This window comes from Pseudopipra pipra, chromosome 2 (assembly GCF_036250125.1).
Source record: "Pseudopipra pipra isolate bDixPip1 chromosome 2, bDixPip1.hap1, whole genome shotgun sequence".
Classification (NCBI taxonomy): Eukaryota; Metazoa; Chordata; class Aves; order Passeriformes; family Pipridae; genus Pseudopipra; species Pseudopipra pipra.
The window spans coordinates 50,947,720-50,973,043 of NC_087550.1; the positions used below are offsets into that span (position 1 = coordinate 50,947,720).

Here is a 25,324-nt window from a genome sequence, read left to right on the forward strand (position 1 = left end):
TGCCATAAGAGTATGTTAATTTTTATACATCTCGTGTTATGTGGAAACATGGAGGAAAGTAAAGCATGAAATATTTGCCTCAAAGTGAGTGGAAGTGTTGTTTTGGTATTAAAAAATGTTCATTTGCATTTCCTTTAATGTATAGACATTCAAGTTTCCAATTTCTGTTAGGTAACAAGGCATTGTTTTCGGTCTTTTACACTGAATAGTACTCTAACCTCTTGTGCGTTCTTGACTAAAAAGTGGAGTTTTCAAAGTTGATGACAGCTTAATAGTAGAGGAAATTTATTTAGTGAACTTCAGACAGTATTTTCAGTGGTAGAGTTTCACATTGAACTGTTGAGCTAAAAATCTATGAAAATTAATTGAGTGAAAGCTGTCAGAAAAGAAGAGCAGCCAGGAGTAGGATGTGATGTGTATCCACCAAACCAAAATGGACTCTACTGTCCTTTCTGATTTAATCTCAATTAAGTACCACTGAAAAGCATGAGAGAAAATAAAAATCTACCCCACATTATTTGGCTAAGTGCCAGACAAGGTTGAATAAGAAAAAAATAGTTTCTTTCATAACAGTCTTTCCATTTGAGATCATCATGATGGGCTAATAAAAATCTATGTTTGCATACTCTTAGAGGACCCAGAAAGACAAACTGTTTAATTGTTCCCCAAGTATACATCACCTTTCATTTTTAACAGTCTTGGAATTAAAAATGTAGAAAAAACATGATTGGAAATTTGTGGGAATGGCAACCAATTTCTCTGGTAATGGCCTCAATGAAAACTATATGGTCTGTTAAATTTTAACAAAGTATGTGTGTTATAAAGGTTTGAAGCCTGATGAAATAAAACCAAAGTATTAAAATTAGTATAAAAGACAGATTAGAATTTATGAACAAATCAATAATGCTAGAGAAATATTACCAGTTGTCTTAAAAAAAAGGAAAACTACTTTTTACATACAAATTATGTTTCTCCACTAGGGTAAATGATCCTTTAATATATCAGATATGCTCAGGCTTAGTTTTTGACTGGGTTATTTGACTAAAGACACTGTGTACGTTGTTGCTGTAACTTGGTGATGAATATATTATCTTCCCTGGAAAGAAATAGATATGTTTCTTCTGCAACACAGAGGTTAGTAACACCTTTTTTATTATTTTGAAAGCAGAAAAGAAAGGGGTGAATCTTCTCCCTTTCCATAGGCATGCTCACCTCTTTTCACTTTGTTTTCCCTCTGATGGTAAAAAAAAGCCAACCAGCAACAAAATCAAAAAAATTTTGCTTATCCACCATCAATGCAGAAACATTAAAGTCTGAAGTCCTTTATGAGCTGAAATAATTTTGGAGAATTCCAGGAAGGACTAATCTCCTAATGGAAATTCTAAGTTCTGATATGTCTTCGCGTTTTACAGTTTGCATCAAGAAGGAGAAGAGCTCTTGGGTTCTTTGTCTGAAGGAGGGAAAGATTGTTGGTATATTCCAAGATTTAGTCTATATTTACATAATGACTTAATTTCTTTTCTGAACCAGCAAGCAATAACAAAGGGGGAACATGGTTTACAGGATTTATAGTCACAAGACCTGTGGATCCTTCTTCAGATTTCTCCCTAAACACAGTTGTCTGTGCAATTCAATCTAAATCCAGTTACCTGCCTCCATTTACAGTATCCGGGTGTTTCCTACCTTCCAAAACTTTCCTGTAGACTTGGATCATGGAAAGGTTTTTCACTGCCACTTTACTGAGTGCATTCAGTAGTTTATACTCTCCAGTATAAAGAAGACAAGGGAATGTAAAATTCATCTTCATCTGAATATTTCATGTAATGAAATCAAGAATTAAGATAGAAGTACGGCAAAATGCTGTTTCATTTGCTTATGCATGCATTTGTCCTATAGTATGAATTATGTCACAGAGTATAGTTTTTGAGATTTTCTTCAGCAATGTTGCTTACTTATTTTTAGTTTTGTGATGTAACTATTTATTTGCATTTTCAGTCTTACAGATTATATAATTGGGCATATTTGTCAAGGAACTGAATAATGCAGGAATATTTTGCATGTGATTTTGAGGATGGGTGAGACTTGTTTATCTGTGGGTCAAGAAAGCAATAGCAGTGAAAAAATGGTGTGTTATTTCCATGATCTAAATGTTCTGCAGCAGTAGCAGCAGCTGAGCAGCTCACTGTTATTCAATGCTACATTAACTTTTCCATTAATGCTGGTGCTGTAAAATATGAAGCCCTTAAGCACTGTGAAGTTGCTGCCTGATTTTTGTTCCTTTACATGGCTGCTATATATTTGCATGCTACAACCATTACATGGATAATCACCATCATTACTTTTTAGAAGGTCATTTTCTTATTGTTCTGCATACTGTTAGATACAGGAAAGCCTTAACAGAAGAAAGGATCTTTAAACACATTCACTAAAAATGCTGTCTTTTTAGCTATTTGTTACTACAATTAGATGATGGCAGCCTAAATGTCAAGAAGATATGATCTAGGTTTTTCTTTATTTATTCAATAAATAAAAAACAAAACCAAAAATAACCACCACCCCCCAAAAAAAAACCAAACAGAGACCACAAAAGCTCTGTTTTTCCCTAAAAACAACATTAAACAAAACCGCTTCATTTCATTTCCCCCCATTAGGAGGGAAATTATTAAATGTTATTTGCACCAAGGTGAATTTTTGTTATGTAATAAACATTATTGTATTTTCAAAATGCTGTATTTTTAAAAACCTGAATGACATTTGGAGATTAGAATTATGATTATTCACATTTGAAATATTTTAAATATTTTTTGAAAATATACACGTTTGTGAAAATAGTGGATTTAATAAGCTTCATTAACAAATCAGAGCAGCAATTCAAGGCACTTCGAACCAAGACATATTGACCATTCCACCCACTCTCTCCTCAGGATTCACAGTATAGTTTATATGGGAAAGCAAGATTCTTTCTTCAGCTATGAAAGCAGTCACTTTATGCCCTAAATAATGAAGTTATAATCTTGGTGTTGCCAGTGAGGTGACACCTCAACGCTGAATAAATCATTTCAGTCTTTATCTATGCGCCTCATTTTCCCCATCTGTAATACATGAATCATTGTACTTTGCTAAAAGATTCGTTCAAAATCTGTTGAAGGAAGAAAAAGCCCTAAAAATAGTGCTTTATTAAAATATTTTATTTTTAGCTTTATATTTATATTTTATATTTATATTCGTTATATAACTATATAAAATTATAAATATATAAAGATATAATATATAATTTTGTATTATTTATATTTACATTTTATATTTCGTTTTAAGGTACTCAGTGCTGGTTTGCTTTAGTTTTAAACATGCTTTCAACGTGCAATTCTTTGGGTTTTGCAATGTCTCAGATTCACTCTGTTCACTGTTTTGATGGTAAAAATCAGTGGCATCTGAATTAGCATCAGAATAATAACAGGATGAGTTTGTGTGATGGCTCATATACTGTCCATTCTAGCTGCATAAGCCATTACTGTTGCACTTAAGATCTGTTTCTGGCATTTTTGGAACAGGATGAAAAGGCACATCTGATTTGACTAGCAAGTTCTTACTTCTATGTTCAGTTGGATGGTTCTGTTTCTTTCCTGTGGTTTTCTCTCCCACCTCTCTGTCTTACAGAATTTTTGTGATACTAATTTTTTTTTTTTAAATCCAGGTATTTTGATGTTTGCTATTATTTTATTTCAGGTACGTGTGAGAAGATAAATTTAGTATCCAAATGCTAAAAATAACATCTTATATTCTATAAAAGAAAAGACTATCCATATTGAGCCCTAAATCTACAAAGAAATTTTACTCTGATTTCGTGACATTAAATTTACAAAAAAAGTTTGGAATTTATTATAGTCTTTCCATTATGAAAATATTGCTTTTATTTCAGGAATTTCACTTAGTTTCTAACTTATTAATTTAAGAATTTTTTGCATTTCTGTTTAGTAAGCAGCAGTCTGAGTGGCATTTTTTCACCAGCACAAGTTCCGAATGTGCATTTACCAATCTAAACCCTCTTGGGTCTTGCCTGAATCTCATCCCTGGACTGTGTCCTTCCAACACAGGATTATGGGTTTTCTCAATTATTTCTCTTATGCTGCTGAGAAAATTATTTTACACTTCTATCCAGGGTGTATTTCCTCCGGAAACCTTGTTAAGTATCTTCCCTATATTTCTGCCCTTGCTGGAGAGTATATCTGTATTTACCAGTAGTAATGTGGCACTTAGAAATGTTTTAAGCAGCTCATAAAGGGTCTTTTGGGGATTGGTAAAAAAGGAAGTAAAGAAAGTAAGTAATTGGTTCAAACTTTTAAATTATTTTTAAGCTTCTTTTTGGATTGAATAAGATATTTGGGATGGATGAAATAATTCAGAAAAAGAAAAGCTGTACAATTAAAAATGTCTTGAAAAATCAAACTTTTTTTTAATGAATTCAGTATTTCTATCAGTTTGAATGGGCTGGCGCAAAAATTAATAACTACATATGATCAAATAACATATAAAATATAGTATGTTTTGAATACTGAAGAACAACAAAACTCTTAGCACAAAAAGCAGATCAGAAAGCCTAAGGTAGATAAAACCAAATATGCTTGTGTAAAGAGTATTGTTATGTAAATGTGAGATAAAGATCTTTGTTTCATTAAATAGCTCATTCTACTTTGAGAATTTGTTTTTTCTTTGATATATTGAAAAAATAATCATCCTCCCTGAAGCATTAAGTGATTCTAAATTTGGGAAGAAAAATAGCGAACATTTTAACTTGAAGTTCTAGTTTGTTCTGTTCATTAAAACTGAAAGGAATCTCAAGAAACTTGATCAGAAAACAAAGGGAAGTTTTATGATCTGACTTGGTATGAATCCAGTTAAAGGATTAGCAGTGTTAGTCAGACTCTGAAATGGAAAGGCAAAAGGATATTATTCAAAATACATTTTAACAGTGATTAGCTGTTACCTGGAAAAATAGATTTCACTCAGTAGAATGCTATATTTTGCTGAAAATCAAAGTTTACAAAATAGATTTCAATATTTTTTAGTATGGCAGGTGATGAATGTTCTCCCACAGAGGCTATATCAGAAAATCAATATTTGTAAAATTGAAACAGTATAGGTTTGTATTGATCCATGTGGCTAAATCAAAATGAAAGGCTTTGTAACAGCTTTCTTAGACAGCCTGCTACCCAGTAATGGCAAACTATCAATTTTAGCTTTCCACTGATAAATCAGCTTGAAAATTGGATGTCAAATTTTTTTTCTTACTTGAAGTAGTGATTTTTTTCTTCCCTCTAACCTTTCTTGATGTGTTAGATTGGTTTATAAGACTAAGCCCTGCCTTTTTGAAAGCAGTTGTCAAAACTGACATTTAGATATATTTTGAAACAAAATCTAAACTCTTAAAGCCCAATTTTTTCTACTAGCTGGCTTGATGGTAATCCTATATGTACACCTCTGTGTAAACAAATATGAATATGTGTTTAATACTTGAAAATTGCTTTGGTTTAGTACTTCAGGTATATATGTTTCTCCCTTTTCTGATCTCTGGAATTCACAAAGGTCAGGTCTTCAACTGCAGCTTTTAGAAACTAATACCTCAGAAACTATTTCAACTTTCAGTGGTTAGGAAGATTGATTTTTCTTTAATTGACTGATTTTCTTTTTTATTTTGTGTTAAGTGAGACTTTATGAAATGATAACAAGAATATCAGTTTCAGCTGCAACTTGTGTGGATGCTTGCTCATTGTTTTTAATGATAGAGAAAACAGGATACAGATTTTCTCAGAAAAGAGCAAAATCCGTTATAATAGTGGGGGGAAACCCTTTAATTTGGGTCAAATGCAGTAGTTTTCAGTGGCAGTTAACAGTGCCATACCTTCATGTCTGTACAACAGAATATAAGTTAGCTCGAGTGGGTATTGATCGTGAAGTTTGCTGTTGTATAATTACTTTTGGCTGTAGAAAAATGTGGTGTCTATTGATCTAGATGGAAGCATTTGACTAGCAGTTTCCCTTGGCTAAGAGTGAGTGTCATCTTTCAGCCATGATAAATGGTAACACTCTGGGTCAGCATAATTACTTGGTGCTGAAATGAACCTCCTGTACCCTTCTCCTCTCACATCAAGGAACCGCCATAATCATCTATATCTGAAAGCCATGATTTACTGAACTAACCAGCCCCTTAATAAAGTCCTTTCCTCCCCTTCCCACAGTACGCACCCACATTAACTGTGGCTCTATACTATTATTGTAAAAACTAAGCTGTTCTGTTCTGAATTCACAAATAAGATTAATTTTTTTTCCCTAACCCCTGTCAGTTGACCTGGACCTGCAGGAGGCCACTCTTGCAACACTCTTTTAATCTTAATGTTTAGTATTTATGTAAAAAAAAAAAAGGGAGAAATATTGAGGTGTTCATAGTTTTGATACACTGCTTTTTAAGTCTTGGAACCAAATGTTATTAATGCACTGTTAAATTATTAGTGTACTGCAGTGAAAATTGCTGTATGAATTTATTGTCAGTAGTCCTTTAATTTTATAGAGTAATGTGCACTCTGGATGTGATGTCTTTCAAGAACAGATGAGGATATCTTTTCACAATTTGCTGCTAGAACAGCTTCATTTAAAATAATTTTGACACCTCATTTAATAGCAGTTTTATATGTAAGATTTTTAAGCCATTTTTCTCTTTGCTTGTATGTCTAATAGGTGACAAATATGTTATTAGAAATAAGAAAATAATATTTATTGCTAGAACAGAAAACTATGATGATTTGTCTTGTTTGGCACCTTTTTAGTGGGGAGTTTTCCATTTGTTATCAATATTTCATTAAAACTTTGTATCACGTTGTTGAAAATGGATTTGTGTTTACTTGCCAGTAGTATAATATGGCCCTGGGGTAATGACTTTTTGTTAAGTAATGTTAGTTAAAGAAAATCTGGCAATAGTTTTAGATCATTTTAAGACAGCTGTGAAGGGTTTGGATAAAGGTCATTTTCAATGATTGTGCTTAGTTAAATAAATGTGAAGGGTTTTACAATGGGAATCTTGCTTTTCAGTATGCTGTCATAAATTTCCCCTTAACACATCTGGGAATATGAAGTAAAATGTAGTTGTTTCTGCCTTGAAGGCAATGTATTTTATACTTTCCTTTGCTTTGTTTGTTTTCCCCTTATAATGCTGTTTATTCACATAACTAGAGTTCAAAGGTTTTACTTTGTCATAAATTAAATCTTCTATTCTCTGACAGTTTGTGGGACCCGCTGGATATAATTTTCAAGTGGTTGTAACTCGAAGATTTTTTTGCTGAGATTTAGTCGTTAAAAGTGTTAAAATTTCTGACAACTCAGCCTCTATTGTGACCCTGGTTCATTGCTTGCTCTCTCCCTTGGCCACAGCTGGCCTCTTGCTGTTCACAGCTGAAAAGTGAAATCAATGCTGGGTCTAACAAAATGCAGATGAAAGCCATTCTGATCATATAGAGTCATTTCCCGTAATTTTATCAGCCTTCAGTTTCTTAAATGATCTCTGGAAATCATTGTTTGTTCATGTGAATACAATATTGAATTTTGTGATAAAATGTCCTGTCTTTCTAAAAAGTAATACTTTCTTAAACATTAATAGTGAGGTACAGCTCACATTGCCATAGCACAGTCTTTTAAAATATCAGTCCTTCCCCTGTTCCCTCCTGAAGGGAAGCCTGTCAAAGAGCTGCTGGCTGAATCCTGCCGACTGAGCCTTTGGAATCTTACGAATTGAGATTTTTATGTTCTACAAGGCTCAGAGCTGGAAAGTAAGAACTCTTACCACGTGTCAATCCATATTTCCATTCATCTCACATCCTTTTTATTTTTATTTGACCAAGATTGGTAGGAAAGCTATGTTGCAGTTAGAGGTGGCAGTGTATGATGTAGCTTAATGCTGCAAAGGTCACAGAACTACACTGAGTTTGATGGAAAACAGCCTTTCTCCTTATTTTAAATGGTTCCTGCTTTGATTACAGGCATTTATTATAATTATCAAGAGATTAGTCTGTTGTTATAGAATCCTTGTAATGGAACCATTTAAAAGGAATATAATGGCAGTTTATTGGATTTTGGAAAGGAAAAGAGAACAGATAAAGTGGTGGGTTTTAAATGGATCAACTGCTGCCTTAAGCATACTGATTTTTTCCTTTTGTTAACTTCGCGTTTCTTTTTCCACAGTTGTCAGTTACATACTAAAGAAACCACTTTTTTCAGATTCTGAAGATATTTTATTTATAACATTTTCATTGCAGTCTAATCCCATGGAGTTTAGTTGTTGTAGACATTCCTTCCAAAATGTTCTTACACTATACGTATCATAAAAAGTGTACTGTCTGGCACAGCTGCTTTGTGATTTTGTTAATATCTCCATTGAAATAATAGCAACAAAAAAAAGTATTTTTGATCAAAAATATGCGTAAAAGAAATTATAAATTCTATATTTTATCAGTTGCAGTGCAGCTAGGGTGATTTCTCTTTCATATTAGCAGAATACCATAATATTGATGAAACCTGGTGAATTTCTTTCATGTTTGTATCAATTTCCCTTTCTTAATAGTGTACAGTTATATTTACTGCACTTACTCCAAAAGAATAAATGTTAAGATTATAAATCAGTCATCTTATTTAAATGTTACAGAATACTATTTGTGACCTTGCAGTGGATGTAAGAACGAGATGACATTGGAAAAAAAATAAAAGCTCATAAACTTGGGGAGTTTTATACTAGAAGTTAGTTTATATTTCAAGACCTATGAATTTTGCAGTCTGTGTAAGTATGTCTTATCCTTTGTATTAACACCTTCAAAGGTTACATTCTGCTAAAGAATAATTACAGAGCCTAAATCCTCCTGCTGAAAACATCATATGCTCGTTAGCTGAGCAATGGCATGAGTTAGTACTGCTGTTAACCTGGGGAAGAAAGTTAATTGACTCAAACTTAGTTGATATGGGTCTATTTAATAACAGTGGGAAATTAGCCCCCCAAAACAGTGAAAAACAATATAACAGCAAAGTACACGAATAGGATTACAAGTGTACTGTTTCAATATTTGTTGGCTGCCAACAGAGGAGGCCAGGGGAGGAGTGTAGTATTTCCCTAGGTGACTTTGTCGTGATACTCCCCCAGCATATCCTCCCAGCTTTCAGCAAATTGTAGCTCAGGGACTTCCTGAGCCAGAGGTGATATCCGTGAGTTTAATAACTTCTGGTGTTTTTTCCCCATCTGTGAAAGGAAATGTCTGATCCCTTTAAGAACTCATTTAAACTTCTGCTGTCCATGATAGTGTTGAGTTCCATACCTTGAGTATGTAGTGTGAGAAATTCACACAAAGTGCCTCATTGTTTGCTTTGAACTTGTTGCTTGATAACTCTGTGTTCTCACTAAGTCTTTTCTTATGAGAAATAGTGAGTCCTTGTTGCTGATTCACCATCTTGGTTCCATTCATAATATTAAATATCACTGTCACATCCTTCTCAGTTATGGCTCTATTCTTTAGCTGTGGAGCTCTGAAATGGCCTTTTTCACCTTCCTGGAGGCTCTTCTAGCAGTCAGTATCTTTTTCTGGAGCAAGTCTCTGTTAATCCTTCCCGCTGGAGCTATTTTACTTTGTGTAATAGCCAGAGAGAAGGGAATGATACACATACGCGCTTGCTTATGTCTCCTTCCCCATCCACCCTCCCTCCTGCATCTGTAATATGGCAGCCAGGTTGTGGCTTTATTGCCAATAGGAAGCCAGCTGGGAAGGACCAAACTTACCTACCAAATCCACAGTCCTACACTGATTCAATATTTTCAAAAGGGGGAAAATGTTAAAGCCTTGGATTCTGAACTAGGGTAATGTGGTAAGAAATGAGCCTGGTTCTGAGCCAGATTGTAATTCTATAGTTGTAGCCCTTTCATTCCACATTCCAATTAGTGTTTTATGAGCTAACATCATCAGAAAAGGCTGACAGTGTTCCATTCCATGAAACTTTGGTGATTCATGGGGAAAGCCTGCTGTGTCCACCATAGCTTTTCTTGTAAAATAATATTTATTCTCAGATAGAATCAGCTGTAATGGTCTAGGCAAAAATTATTATTGATATGTATGTTTGAGAGATAAACACTTCACTGGCAAAGCCTGAAAAAATAATTTTGATTTGCTGTCACAGGCTTTGAGTATCACTGGAAGATTGCAGGTATCATGTTATATAGTAAATGGCATTCTGGTGCCTTTAGCTGTTGGTGTAGTTAGAGTGAATAGTGGTTCCTTCATTTTTTGATATACAATGTGCAAATTAAAAAATACTTTGCTTGCAAATATAACTTGAAAATTGACTGTGATTCTTCCCCTTGTGGATACACCTTGAGCACTGAATGACACATAGCGACTCCTGGGCAAAAAATGAATCCAGGGAGTAAGACTTCTCAAAGCAGGAAGAGATTCCTCTTTGTCTTTCTACAAATTTCCATATAGTCCTAGTGCCGAGTCTACTACTGCTTTGGGAGCATTATGACTGTATTATGCTCATTGTATTTTGTTGTTTTGATATGCTGTCAATATTCTCCTATGGAGCAAAAGTAGAACACAGATTTTATTTTATTTCTTTCAAAATTTTTTATCTCACACCGGAAAGGCATTTAATATCAGAAAGAGCAATGGTCTAATCTGATTGCTTTCTTCCTGCTTAATTTCAAAGGCTTGCTGCAGTCAAATGAAGGTTTTGGAGATGTTCACTAAACAGTTTTTATAAACATTTGTAGTGAAAACGCCAAGTATTATAAATAAATGAGCTATTAGCAGCTCAACCAGCAATCCTCCATAATGTTTCCTGGTTTTCCCTTGTACTCTGAGTTTTTAGTGTTTCTTGTGAATCTGCTCTGAAGGCAGACTCTGAATGGTTTCATGCCATCAGCCATTTGCGTGGTGGCAGAGCAGAACCTAAGGGAGGAAATGTCTGAGACTATGTGTTTGTGACTATTAAAACTCTAGCAAATTAGTGTCTGAGAAGAGTGTATTACTGAGAGTCGGTTCTGGATTTTGTGTTTCACTGAGTGTGAGATTTTTAGCGTGTTTCTTTTCTACTGCATTGGCTGTGCTGAGGGCTACACAGATATTTATGAGTTATCAGCACTGGGGTTTTGGTTGTGCAAGGACTAACAGTCCTGCTGCTGCCCAAAGGCTCAAGACTTTCTATCAAGTAAACAAATTTTTGCAAGGGATACAATTACTGATAGGGAATAAGTTCTGAATCATACTGTTTCTCACTGCTCACCAAATCACTACAGTCAGAGATATACTGCAGTTGTTAGCGGTGTTTTTTTCATTACCAATCTGTTGAGTTACACTGCCTGTTTGGGAGATAATATTGCTCATATCAGGAATTAATTCATAACACAGTGTTGTAAGTGTGGTGGAAGGTAAAACTAGAGTATTTTCATAGCATTTTATGTAGACATGATGGTGCAGTGTCATTTTCCAAAGCTCTCCCTGAAGCTAAATAATGGAAGTATTACATATATTTTACAAGGGATATGATAAATTGAAGCAGAATGCTTATTTGCTTTTAACAGGAACACATTTTTTTGTGTGCCTTTTTTTTCCCCCCAAAACCCCACAAGAAACTTTTGACAGAGTTACTGTTAAACTAGAAAGATCTGTTCATTTCATTTCCATAATTCAGCTTTACTGCTCCATGGGAGGATATTGCTATTAGAACAATAGTAGATCAAATATATTTGATGTATGTGCAGTTTGTATGTGCAGTTTGGAACCACATCACTAACTGCAGAAATTACAGAACATCTACAGAAAGACAAGGATGCTTCAAATCAATGATTATATGAGTATGACTAAAGCATCTTAACTTGGATGGTTTGGAAAGACTTACGGAAGGCCTTATTCTATAAATATCCATAGGCAAAACAGTATAGAGGAAAGAACTATTTCATCTTCTGCTGATAGGACAAGGAGCCTTATGCTAGTTCAGTTAAACATTAGGGAAAAAATAACAGCTCTTGAGCAATACAGAGTACAGGCCTGATGTGTGTATTCACTGACTTAGTCACATGTTGCCTTGGTTGCTTAAGTAAAATCTATATACTAGACAAAAGCTACTCTAGGACTTAGAGTTATTTATTTAATTAAAAGTCCTGTAAGTCATGAGATGAAAATAAACTCTACATTCATTTTCTATATAAAAGATTAATAATCTTTCTGAGTGATTTAGCAGCTCTTCCCACTGGTGTCACTTTGTGCTACAGACAAGGGAAAAACCAGCTGTGTTTCCTGACTATCACACAGAATTGCCTAACAGATTAATTAGCTAATAGGAAGTAAAACATTAAAAAGTATATCCAGAATAATGGATTGTCAGATACTTTGCATGCCAAAATTCTTTAAAGCATATAATTATTGTTTTCTTGTTTTTTCAAAACCCACAAAAATAGAGATTTTATTTCAAGGCAGAAAACAAGGAAGTTGTACCTTGGTGTCACCTTTTTTTTTTTTTTTTTTGTCATGTCTGCTTCTTCTCCTGTGAGATTTTCAGAGCCCAAAATAAATCATTAGGTCATGCTGATATATTTTTGGATGTTTTATAGAAGACTGTTTCTATACTTCTGAAGAACCTCTTGACTGTCAGAAATAGAGTATATATAGAAAAGTTTTGATTTACTTGCCAAGCTAGCTTTTTAGCTCTCACAAAAATTCCCAGGAACAAAAAGATCAAAGTTAAGATTACTTCAGTACTTATTTGATAGTATTGTAAACATGGTCTCTATTAAAAATTGTATAGCATTCATGGCCATGCCACTTGGCAAGTGTTTATTTCATCAATACAAGTTGCATTTGGGGATAGGAATAACTATTTATACTCTAGACAAGACATATCCACTAACTGGGCCAGCATGTCTTTGTTTCAGTTCTTAAGAACAATGTTAGGTTTAAAGCTAAATGTGTGCTTTCTCTTAACTTATGCTGTACTTTTGGATGATACTAACGAGAAAGAGAAATCTGTCCCAAAAAAACTTTCAGGATGCATAAAACTTCAAACTTCTCCAAATTTTGAATTCAGATACTTCCAATTACCAAGCCTGAAATGGCATTTTGCAAAAATAATCATTCTGATTAAATAGGGTATTATTAGACTTGCATTTTAATAAACAGCTCTGCATGATGTCAATTAAACAATTGTCTACGTAAAACTTTATTATTTATTTGTTAGATTTTGGTTACTGTTGCTAGGCCTGAAGGAAGCTAATTATTTCATCTCAATGCCAGGTTTATAAGTTAGCTGTCTTTAAACAGTTGCAGCTTGAATAATTTATCAAGGTTTGAAACAGTAATTCATTATGGATTTTTAAGAAATAGTATATATAAAAATAAAGCTGTGTGTCTTAGTTTTAGAATAACACTTTAAAATATTTAACTAAAACATTTTCTCTTTCTTCTAATTAAAGATTTTGAGAGACTAAGTTTCTATTCCTGGATGCCACAGCCTTTGAGCCATGACTTACAAACAGGAGTAACTAATGAGACAAGTCCTAGCTGTCTACCTCAACTGTGCTGTTTCTGTTAAAAGCACAGCTCTAGATTTTTTTGTTAAATCATTGCTGGTTTGTCTTGAAACTGGACTGTAGTTTGTATGCTCAGTAACTTCTTCAGGAGTTCTTTCACAAGAAATTCAGACACCTTAATCTGTGCATCTGGAATGGAGCAGACACTTGGGACAGCATCCTCATCAGCGGTCACATATGTTATCCCTTCTTAAAAGTCTGAGCCTTTATTGTTTGACCTTTAAGTAAGCTAATGAGGCAGCAAAGTTTTCAAGAGCTTCAACATGCTCTTTTACTTTGAAATCTGGAAACTGTTTTTTCAGTTGCCCAGGCAAACCAACCCAAACTGAACCAAATTTTAGCTACTGTTTAACTCTTCTAGAGTTGCAGACAAGTCATAAAAGCTCAGATTTTTTTTTTTAGAAGCTAGGACCCTGCTGTCCCTATATATATTTTTAATATGATAGATAAGATCTTGAAATACAAAGTAAATTGTTTTTCTTGTAAAACGTCCCTCCTTCATCAGACCATTTTCAAAATCTCAGAACTTCTGCATTGTGCTGATGTAGACTGTATGGGGGTGACATTAAAAACAAGGGAGGGATCCCAACCTCCGGCTTTGTTTTTTGGAGTTTCTTAATGCAGTGGTATTATTGTCATTCAGAATTCAGTAGGAAAATGGATTGTTATATTTTGGGGGTTTTGGGGTTTTTTTAATTTCTCTTCAGAAAAGGTAGAAAGAACTACCTAAAGAATCTAGCTGTGTTCATTCCACTCAGGAATATCCTATCATCTACGTAAGTAGAGTAGTTGGTACTCATGCAGGAGGCAAAGGAAGAGGGGTCTCTGTGAGATTTGAATTAAATTGTTCTTTCAGTCTTCCCTTTTCAGTATTATAGCTGAACCAAGCAAATAATACTACAAGACAAGACCCCATACAGAAAAATGTTGTTTTTCGGGGAGTTGAGATTGGGGGTGTTGTTTTGGGGTGAGTTGAGATTGGGGGGGGGGGTGTTAATTAATTTCTCTGCAGGAAATGAGTCAGACAACAAAATGCTATACTAGAGGCAAAACATAACTACAAGAACGAGTTCTCTTACTTTCCAGTGGTAATAACACCAGTTTATTTGGTTTTTCTGCAACCATTTTTCACCTTGCCCTGGCAGAATTGAGTCTCTATGCTTACTCAAGGGCACTTTCATGTTCATGGTTGAAAAGCTGAACAGAAGTAGTGATCTATATTATCAGATGAATCCTGTCTACAGTTGTTGCTGGAAGAATATTTATTTGAAGCTCAAGGAATGAACTATAATTGAATATCTGATTTAAACAACGAACCAAACAAACAAAACTTAATTCTGTAATTATTTTAGGTAGTATCATAAGGACTGTATTTATTAAAGTTAACTTTGTTCAAAAAACAGCATCCTTATGGCAAAATTAATAGTTGTCCTAAAACTTTTTCCATTTAAGTTATTAAATCAGCATTTCACTGTGTTAAAATTAAGATAAAGAAGTTATTTTCTGAGATGCTTTTCTGATTTTTTATGGATTATAGCTGTAAAATCACAGAATACTTTCCAGACAATTTTGACAGAAAGTCATGTTATTTCATGAGAACTTCTGGTTCTGTGTTCAGAAGACACAGACTACTATTTTTTTTTTTTTAATTTGACACATAATGTGCTTAAGAAACAAAATAATATTGCTACCAGCAGGTTATATGCTTGTAAAAACAGTAGAAGAATTGAATGGAAATTTTGTTTTAAAACCCATTTAAATCAGAAAATATTTTGATCAAATCTTCTGGTAAACAATTATGACGTTGTAAGTTCCCCATGAAAATGCTTAATTTTTTCTCTTTCATTTTTCTAAATTAATAAGTTCTCCAAATTTTTTATTTTCATGTTGTATTTCCTAACAGCAGGAGTGTGTATGCTAATGTCATGGTGCCTATTTCAGATGTGATAACAAACTCAGTACTCAAAATATAAAGTAAATGGATTTTTTTTTTTAAATTGGGTGATAATTTGCTAGATCAAGTTTTGTGTCAGTGAACCTGTGAGATATTTCTACATTTTGAATAAGAAAAGCTGCACATTTAGCATAGAATACATTGTACTTAATTGTAGCCATTTACAATTATGCTTCTAGTCTAAGCCATTCTATCTGTCTCTTTTTTGCAGTCATTTAAGAAAGGCAGAGGCAACCCCAATACACTATTTATTCCATCTTGGAGCTTGTTATACTGTGGCATCATGGTAGTACTTATGAAATCTTACTAAGTGCCCATTGTGCTGAGATAGCATGACATAAAAAAAGTATTAAAAATAAAAATATTCTAAAGCACTCTATGTTCTTTCAAGGTATTTTCCAAAAGTGAATTTTACCCAAATTTTCATTTATCTGAAACTATAAAATGGCTTTTTGGGCTTTGGGGGGTTTGTTTCTTCTTATTTTGGAGTGATGGTAACACATCGCGAAATAGAATAAAGGTTCCAAATCAGACATTTGAGTTAAGCCACAGCGTATTGTTCCAACCACTTTCTCTCCTTTTTTTTTTTAAGATAGTATGTCTTAATTTTAACCTTAAAATTTACTTCATTTTAGTGTTTCTAGGAGTACAATTCCTAGAATTTGATGCAGTTTCATTCAGTTGTTACTGATAGTTTGTTACGAAGCATATAGCTTTATGCATGGTTAGTCTTATTTCCCTAGAACTACTGCTTCTTGGTATAAGTTTACTACTATTTAATAATATATCAGCCATTCCAGATTTAACATCTCATTCTAAGCTTTATAATTAATCTGGGCAATCAGTAAATTGTTAGTCCTTGTTTGTTTGTATATTCATTATCAGTTTGTTCCTTCAGACTCTATGTAATATACTAAAAGCCACAATCTCAGGAATTAACTGCCTTATAAGTTTGTGGTTTAAGTACTACCATAGCTAAAAGAAACATCCCTATTGTCACAGCCTCCCTTTCACATCTACTGACATTACTCTCCTTTCTAACATCTCCTCTAACTGAAGATTAATACGAATGGAGGGATTTCTGTTTGCAGCTTTCTCTTTCTACTTTTTGTCTTTTGAGCTTCAGTGTCCTCAATTTTTTCACCAAAATTAAGTCACAGAAGTTTCTGGAGCTGGAGAGTTTCATTAAGAATGTGTATTAACCATACCTTTTCCCAGTCCCTTAAGAAGAAAATAAAAGCTGTATAAAACACTCCGTCTTTTCTGGCAAGGATGTTACCCTTTAAAACAGTTCTTAGAAAATTCCTCTCCATGAATTTGGTGGATGTCTAATCGATAGTCATCTTCTGATATTTTTTGCTCTCTTTTCATTTATAGCCAATTCTCTGTTCTCTCAGCTTTGTCCTTCATTATTAATGCAAGACCATTAGTAACATAATCATAGGAGAGAATCTGTGTCGGCAGTTTTCCTTCTGCTTTTCAAAGGTGACTCCGCTGCTCCTATTCTGATGATCTATGGTAGTATTCGCTGTTACTTTGAGTTCCTCTGTGCTCTATTTCACCCTTATTTCGAAGTCCACATGGAAACCCTTCTCCTCCACCCAAACCGCACAAAGCAACAACACACAAATACCAATCTCTGTAAAAGTTTGCAGGTTTATGAATTGCAGCCATCCTTCACAGGTGTAAACAATTCAAAACTTTTTATTTCCTCTTTTAAAAACTTTGGCTATCCCACAATCTCCTCAGGGAAACCTGTGGGTCAACTGGTATGTAATCTGCTGGTAACTTGTGCTGCATTAATTGTGTTGAAATGAACTATTTCCCCCTTTTTCTGTTCATAAAGTAATCACAGAACCCCACAGATCAGCCCAAAACTTCACAGATTTCTAGAGTTCACTGCCTTAAACAAAACTAGCTCAAATTCACAAGTCTCAAAATATTATAGAATATCTAACAGGTATTCTTGATAACCCACTATTCATCCATTTATCCATCCATGATTGACATGGATTTATTTCTCTTCCCATCCATTTCCACATTTGTTTCTCTTCCACTAGTTTCCATGGTCACTGGATTTCTTCTCACATTTCTATTTCTTTACTACTTCTCCATTTTTTCCTGCTCAGTGCTGCTTTTTCTTCACAATTCAATAATTGCATTTCAAACCTTTTATGGTTTTCCATTTCCCAGATGATGAAAAATATTCCTAGAAGAAATCTTTTAATCTGTCCTTCTGTTCCATTCCTGCTCCAGTGTAATTATTCCAATTAATATTATCTGTTGGTTGGCCCCTGTAACTTTTCTAATTCCTCACTGCCTAACTCTGGACTTTTCTATCAAATCCTTTTTTCATTTTTCAGGCTCTGACTTCATCTACATTTCTCCTCAAATTCCACCAGTCATTCCTGTCTGATGTATCTTCTCATTTTAATTTTTCACGTTTTGGCAGCTCTAAAAAGGAGGTACAAAAATACCTCTCATCTCCCCTGAAAATTCTGAATTTTATTTGTTTGATATTATTCTTATTTTTCAGTATTTCTAGTTTTTATTCTGGGATTCTCTAGCATACCCTTTGGAAAAAAGAAAAATTTAGCTCAGTAATTTTTGTAACTTAAAAAATCTTTTAATGTGTGTGTGGAGTAACTACTGGAGTAACTATTATGTTCATTGATGTTTCTGATATTTGTTTCTATTAATGTACAACGAGGCTTTTCTTTTAGCCTTTATAATGTGGAATGTTATATTTGCATGCTTGTCTCATCATCTTGATAAAATCAGCAAATACTGTGTCTGATTCAAGCAGAATCAGAAAAACCTTCACTCTAAAACAGTGACTGTATATTGCTATACCACTTCTGAACAGTGTTGGCTCCTTTGTTGTTACAGAAGATTTTTGCTACTTGAATCTTCTGGCAAATAGGTTTATATATTGGCCTGTACTTTTTAACTGTTACAAATATTGGATAAGTAATAATTTGTATTTTTTATGGTTTAAGTTTTCTTTTACTTACTTTTTTTTAATGTCACAGATTTTCTGGTCTTTATGTTATCTTAGGGAAATGCTGTATACTTTCCAAATATACTTTATTTTTCTCATTTCCAAAACACAGAATTTCACGCTGTGACAAGAATTATTTTTCCTTTTCAAAATATGTAACATAAAAAGCAACCAGGACTAATTCTTGAAATTATAGATCATCAATTCCTTGCCTATTCTATGTGGTTTCCCAGTATTACAAAGACTATGGATTCTCTGAGATCCTTCCAGTTCTGTGACCCACCTCTTTTTCAAAACAACTTTTTCCCCTCCCCCCCATGCCTGCAGGCTTGTTCCTCTTCATTAACATACTCAAACTTAATCTCTTCCATCTGGCAGCCCGTCCTTTGGGCTGCAGTCTGAGGATCTTTTATAGACATTTGTGCTGCTACTCTGCACTGTTCATATTTGCCTCTAGTTGCTGTAGCTATAAGTGACATATAGCAAACTGCATTTGTACATGAACAGGGACTGGGTTTTACAGCCATGAAGCTGCTGTCACGAATGCTGACTGCCCACAGGGTGGACAAAGACCTGCTGTTTAGGAGAGCTAGTATTCATAAGTTAAAGAAACAAACCATTCCCATACACTTCACTGCAGCAATGGCCATAGGAGTTAGCAGAAAATCTTTTCAAAAGTTGTCTTTTAAATGTTCAAGCTATGGAGATGTTGTGAAAAGGTAGGAAGAACTTTGCTGACATTCCTCTTAGTTGTTTTGATGGCAGAGCTCTTCACAATTTCTCCTCCAAGAGGGTAGTTGAGCTCTTGGAAACACTTTAGTCTATCTCTATAATCTTTGTCCCTAAATATATGGAAGAGTTGTTTGGTATTATTGTAAGATTATTGTGCAGAATTCTGGGGAGATCTGAGGTTTAGAGCACTTGGGAGACTTCAAAGCTGTTTGCTCTAACTTGTCGAAGTCCACCTTGACTACCTAACACCACTTTGCCTTTCCATCCTGTGCTGGCCTTTAACAAGAAAAATGTTGTTTGAAGGAGGAGAACATATACATCGAGCAACTGATGATGACAGTGGCAGTGAAACAGAATTTGTAACCCTCCAGTAACTGTAATAAAATAGACTTTGTTCCATTAAAACATGTACTTTCTTTGTATTAACTACATGAAATACTACACATCTGAAATTTGGGATTAAATTGCTGCATGCACACTATTCCAAATAAAATTTTTCATTGTTAGTAACCTTGTAATATAACTATTTTTATGCCAGTCCTCATTATGATGAGAAAGGTTTATATTGGATGATACTATGGTTTATAATGAAAATATCTGGACAGTTAAACTCATGATGTGGACTTCCTTGAGTCATGTGTTTTAGGGTGAATTTTAAATAACTGTTCAGTTGAAGGGATATAGATATATTTCTTTTTTCTAAAGTCTGTAGAAATAGCTCATGAATGATGCTATAAACTTTTAGTTCTTAAAAAAAAATTCATTACAGTGTGCTTAATATGCACTTCTTCATTCAAACAAGCCTGATTCAAAATGTCACTTAACTGGTATAAGATATGGAGCAATGAGAAATTACATATAATCTAGTTGGCTGTAGAAATAAGGATTATTAATAATATACATTATTAAGTAAAGTAAAGCTTATTGAAATATTGTACTTGTCACAGAAATAAATTACTAAAATTACTTGATTTAGTCAAGTCACTTCTAGGAAAAATGAATTGTAGCAGAAAGAGATATGGGTGATTTGCAGACGTGCTCTCTTCTAGGACTGACTTGTGCCTAGTACATAATAAGAAATGTAGTTCTGCTGTTTTACAGCCATCATTTAGAACTACCTAGAAGCTACCTAAAGTCCTGAAAAATCTTAAAGCCTAAATAATATCCACAGGATTAGAATATAAGTATTTCTGAAGCACTGTAGTTTATGGGCTAGACAATTTAACACTGATTCAGTCCATAGCACTGCACTTTTAAGGCAGGCTAAATTCTTAGTTTTAGCCTGGAACTTGTGGCTGCAGTCTTCTACTTACTAGTATTTTTTATCTAATCCAGAGATGTAATAATATAACTTTTTAGGAAAATCCCACAAATTTTTCTGTCTATAATGCAGATGATGAAACTCAACCACTCAAAACTTTATGTAAGTATAACCATCAGTTTTTCAGGTGTCTGCTCTCTTTCTAAAACAATGTAGGAAAAGTATCTTGTCTTTTTATCAAAGATGTTGCTCAAAGAGTCAAAAATAAATCTTAGAGTAACTAGTTAAGATTCAGAAACCTTTTCTTTAGGGTTGAGATACCATCTTCTAGTATCTGGAAGTATGTAATAACATTGTAGGATAGACTTCTATAGAAAACTGTGGGAAGAAATTTCCATTCTGTTTAAAAAAGCCATATATATAATGTGTGATTAGGAATAATGTTTGTGTTGTGTTTTCTCAAAATTTTAATTTTGGACTATTATTATGCGTTTCAAACTTCAAATAGAATTAATCCTCTGACAATTTCATTACTTCTATACTTAGCACTTCATTAAAATAATGGCTTTAAAATCTCATTTACTTTCAGCTGAGAATATACAGTATTCTTCAGACTGATTGGTCAAAGTAATGGATAATCAGATTAAACACAGAACAAATTTAAAATGTAGTTTTTTTAGTCTTTGAATATTTCTTAATTTCATAAAAATGTTTTCTTACATAGTTGTATCATTCTTATCAACCTAAGAGTCTTTTTTATTAGTACTGTCAAGACACATGCCATTTCAGAGAACTCTTGTGTTCAAAAGAGTTTCATTGGTATCTGTACTCCTGCTCCATTATGACTTAATCTTAAATGGAAATAAAAAGGGAAAGTTTCTTGCCTTTCAAAAAAATCACTATGATAAGAAGCCTTTAGTATTATCTTTGATATCATCAGTTTAAAATACAGACAGAGAGGGCACAAGGAGACTTTCAACTTTGCCTTTTAAACCATGGGGCAGTTGTCTGCCCATTTTTTTATTCATATCACATCAGAGTCAAGAGGATTTAACAGTCACAGTAAAATTACTCAGTACTCAGCCTAGGAGGAGAAATGATGGACTCATACTTCAGACTAACACATCTGTGAGGAAAAAACTGTATTATAACACAAAACCAAAGTAAGCTATTTTACTTACCAAAGATAATTGGTACTCAAGATGGCAAGATAGTTCTATAGGACACAGGCTAGGCCATTTATGCTGCATCTTCTCACCTGGGAGCTCAGAGGCACTGCTTCAGCTTTACACAAGGTGCTCTGAATTGCTCTCAGAGAGGAAGCAGCTCCCACTGAACTCCTGAAGTTGCCTCCTCACTACTTTTAAATAAGTAAAAGGCCTGTTCTGCAAGGCAGCAATGAAAGTAGGACCTTCACACAAACTCAAGAAGCATATAGTGAAAATACCCTTCAGAATGCAAAAGCCACCAACGTTGACTAAAAATTATGGTGTGCTGCATCTGCAAGTTTGTAAGTACCTGGAAGTTGGGCTGCTAGATCCGCTCCTCTTGGTGCTCTGCCCTCCAGAACTGATCCAGGTCTCATTAGTGGTAAAGTTGGACAATAACTCATGAAAGCATTAAAAAAAGTGGTTAACTGGACTGTAAAAAACAGAAAAGGTCTGTTCTACCTTAACATATTTCTTCCTTTCCTCTGGAAGTGGCTACCAGCACATAGCTTCTCAAAATTAAGGCTATATAGAAAATAGTGCTTGAAGTAATATCTAGAAAAATCCAGCAAAGATATAGCCCTTATTCATGAGCAAAAAACTTTTATCTTTTTTTTTTTTTTAATTTGCCTTTTGACCATGCACCTCCAGAGTATTTCAATATTGCAGATAGATTGAAAATGACTGGTTCAAAGCAGTGGTTCCATAGTTATGGTCTGCAAGGTCATGATCTGCAGAATAATTTTAAGGATATAGTGTTTAATTATGAGTTTGATGATAAGGATGCATCCACAAACATTTTGGGTGATCCAAAACATGTTTAAAATGTTGGTTTAAAATACAGCTTTGCCCAAATATCTTATAAAAACATGCAGAAGGTTTGTGTTGATAAGATCAAGAAGTCGTCTTAAAGTGAAGCTGGTCATTTTGTTAGAACCAAAGTCAAATACCAGATGATTATACATGTGTATGTTTTGACTTTAATATAGATTAACAATGGTTTGTATCACTCTACAGGAGTTTAATATACTTCTTAATATAAAAGGCAATGTAACACAAAGATGGCCATGGTTCTTAATGGCTTGTATTAGCTGGAAGCTATAAAATCATCCTAGTACTCTGTTAGAGCTGGAATAATAATTTACCAAGACAATTACCACATGGTGGAACTTTTTTTCTGCTCTAATTCAGTGTTATTAATAATGAATAAAATTGCAATTTTCTCAGGTTGCTAGGGGCAGTAGGGAATTATTTCAATGAATATTTCAGCACATTAGTTTAATCATAGTTCACAAAATTCAAGTGGGCAATATTTTATACTTCTAAGTTCAGTCTGCTAAGGGACCATAGTCATTAAATTGCAAACTGTTTGCACTGAGGTCCATTCTATGATTTACTAGCCTTGTTAAAAACACTGTAAAAGAAAGCAAGCTGTGCCATTAATACTTGTAATTTGATGCTGCATTTGTTAATGGGCTCAGTGTGATTAATGTTTTTAGCAGCGGGCAGAGCATTTTGAGACAGGCAGTGCTGGGGCTTATAACATATAAATGCATGTAAAGAAATGCTAGAATATTGTAAGTTTTAGTAATAAATGGTTTTAAAAGATTGTATACCCAAAATGGAAAAGCAGCAGTGAAATTATACTGTAATGCATGTAAATACAGTTCAAGCCATGGTAGGTGCTGATGTGTGTGTTCTTTATTTTCTAGCCAACTGCATGACTTCTGGCGCTTGGATTACTGGGAAGATGATTTGCGCCGACGGAGGCGATTTGTTCGTAATGCGTTTGGGTCTACTCATGCTGATGCTCTCCTAAAAGCTGCTGTGGAATATGGTCAGTATTAGCTCATGCTTAAATATATAGCTCATGATGTTCTCTTGATGTCCATGAATCTCTGAGAATCATGTCCCTTCTTTTCTAGTGACAGTACTGAGAATTCCTAGGACAACATATTCTTAGAAAAGTGATTCTGTCAATTCTTATGCTGTAATGAACCAGAAGGCTTGAGCTTGTGGGCTGTTAAATTCTCTGATCCCCAAGGGATTCACATAATACTTCTCTAGCGTTCCCAGACACTAATTTTGAGACACTGGTAAAAGCAACTAACTTGTCTCTCCAGAGTGACTGAACAAAACTTTTAGGTCATCAAACTAATGTGTCATAACAGTTCCACTGGAGACCTTTCATGAATGAGGAATTAAAAAATATCAGAATTTTTATCCTGGCATGCATAATTTCAGACAAAAGTATGTTTTTTCCTGCAAATCACAAAATGTGTAAGAACAAGTTTAAAATAATTATTTTTAAGGATAACTTGTGATTTGAGTAGTGAACTGACTACATAGAAGCTTCAGTCTAGGAACTGAAGAATTAGATGATGTTTGATTTTCATGGAGATGTAGATAAGTATAAAAGAGGAAGAAGGAACATGCTTACAAGTTCCCTTATATCATCTACGAGTTCATATGTTAGTGACTTCTGTACAGCAGACTGAGTCTGAATACTCAAAAAATCTAAAGCAAATTTATTTCTTATGTTTGAGCTGGCGAACCTCTCTAACATATCAAAGTCAGGAGTTTTTTAAAGAATGTTAAGATGGTGGTTTTCTGTCCTTTTTTTTTTAATCTGTAATGCTGAAAAGAAAATGCTATGATTTGTTAGCATTTAGGAGTAAAAAATGGAAGTAATCATTCACAAAGCAAGTTGAACCTTTCAGCTGATGTGTAGCCAAAGGCTAATGTTGCCGGAAGTTCTGAATATGATAGATATAAAGCTAATTCTGTGTGACCTACATATTTCACCAACTTTGCAGTTGTTGAAGCAAATAGTTGGGATTCAAACAAGCTTAGACATATGAATTAATATCTGTGTGTGCAGGTATACTAGCAAGTGTAACTTAATACTTATTTAAACACGAAGGCTATCATGTGCAGGACTTCAAGTCATAAACTGCTCACGAGTTGGGTTAAGGAAGCCATTTCCCCCAGCGGTATGTAGTATTTCATATTTGACAAAGGGTTATTTTCTCCACATAATTCTAAAACATCAAAATAGAGATTTTATGAGAGGCAGGTACAAAACTGTGCTAATTTCTGTGCTGCTTTTGAAAGGCAAATAATCATCAAAAGCACAGACTTTATATAACACCTGTTAGTGCATTCAGCATACAGGAAGATTAAAGCTCAGGTGTGTACACAGGTGGTGCACATCAAACTTAGTGGTGAATAAAAATTACAATAGACTGAAGTTTGCAGAATTAAAATAAATAATTCTAGCTTTACTCATATCTATTAAAATTAACATGGAATTTTAAGCCAGCATGCATTAAAGTTATAATTCATGGTTTCTATCTAGATGTACTTACTTTTCAGAGGCTTAAGCTTTTGGATTTTAATAGTGAAACTTTTAGCTGACCTTTTTCTGTAAGAAAACATCCTTAACACTGATGTTATTTTTATGCCTCTTGGTGTTACTAATGAGTTGAATAATTTATGAGGTTGTCATGTGAAAAGGATTTGGTGCAGTTTGATGTACTTTTAGCCTCTGGTGTTGGAA

The 25,324-nt window shown here is 34.1% G+C and overlaps 1 protein-coding gene across 11 annotated transcripts in view; it reads left to right on the forward strand.

Moving 5' to 3' along the window:
- NBEA (neurobeachin) overlaps positions 1–25,324 on the forward strand; it is a 473,951-nt gene that overhangs the window by 259,872 nt on the left and 188,755 nt on the right. For all 11 annotated transcript variants that reach the window (XM_064645536.1, XM_064645533.1, XM_064645538.1 and 8 more), the window contains one exon: positions 23,478–23,602. In XM_064645536.1, the coding sequence (XP_064501606.1) occupies positions 23,478–23,602 (125 nt within the window). The remainder of the gene's footprint in view (positions 1–23,477; positions 23,603–25,324) is intronic.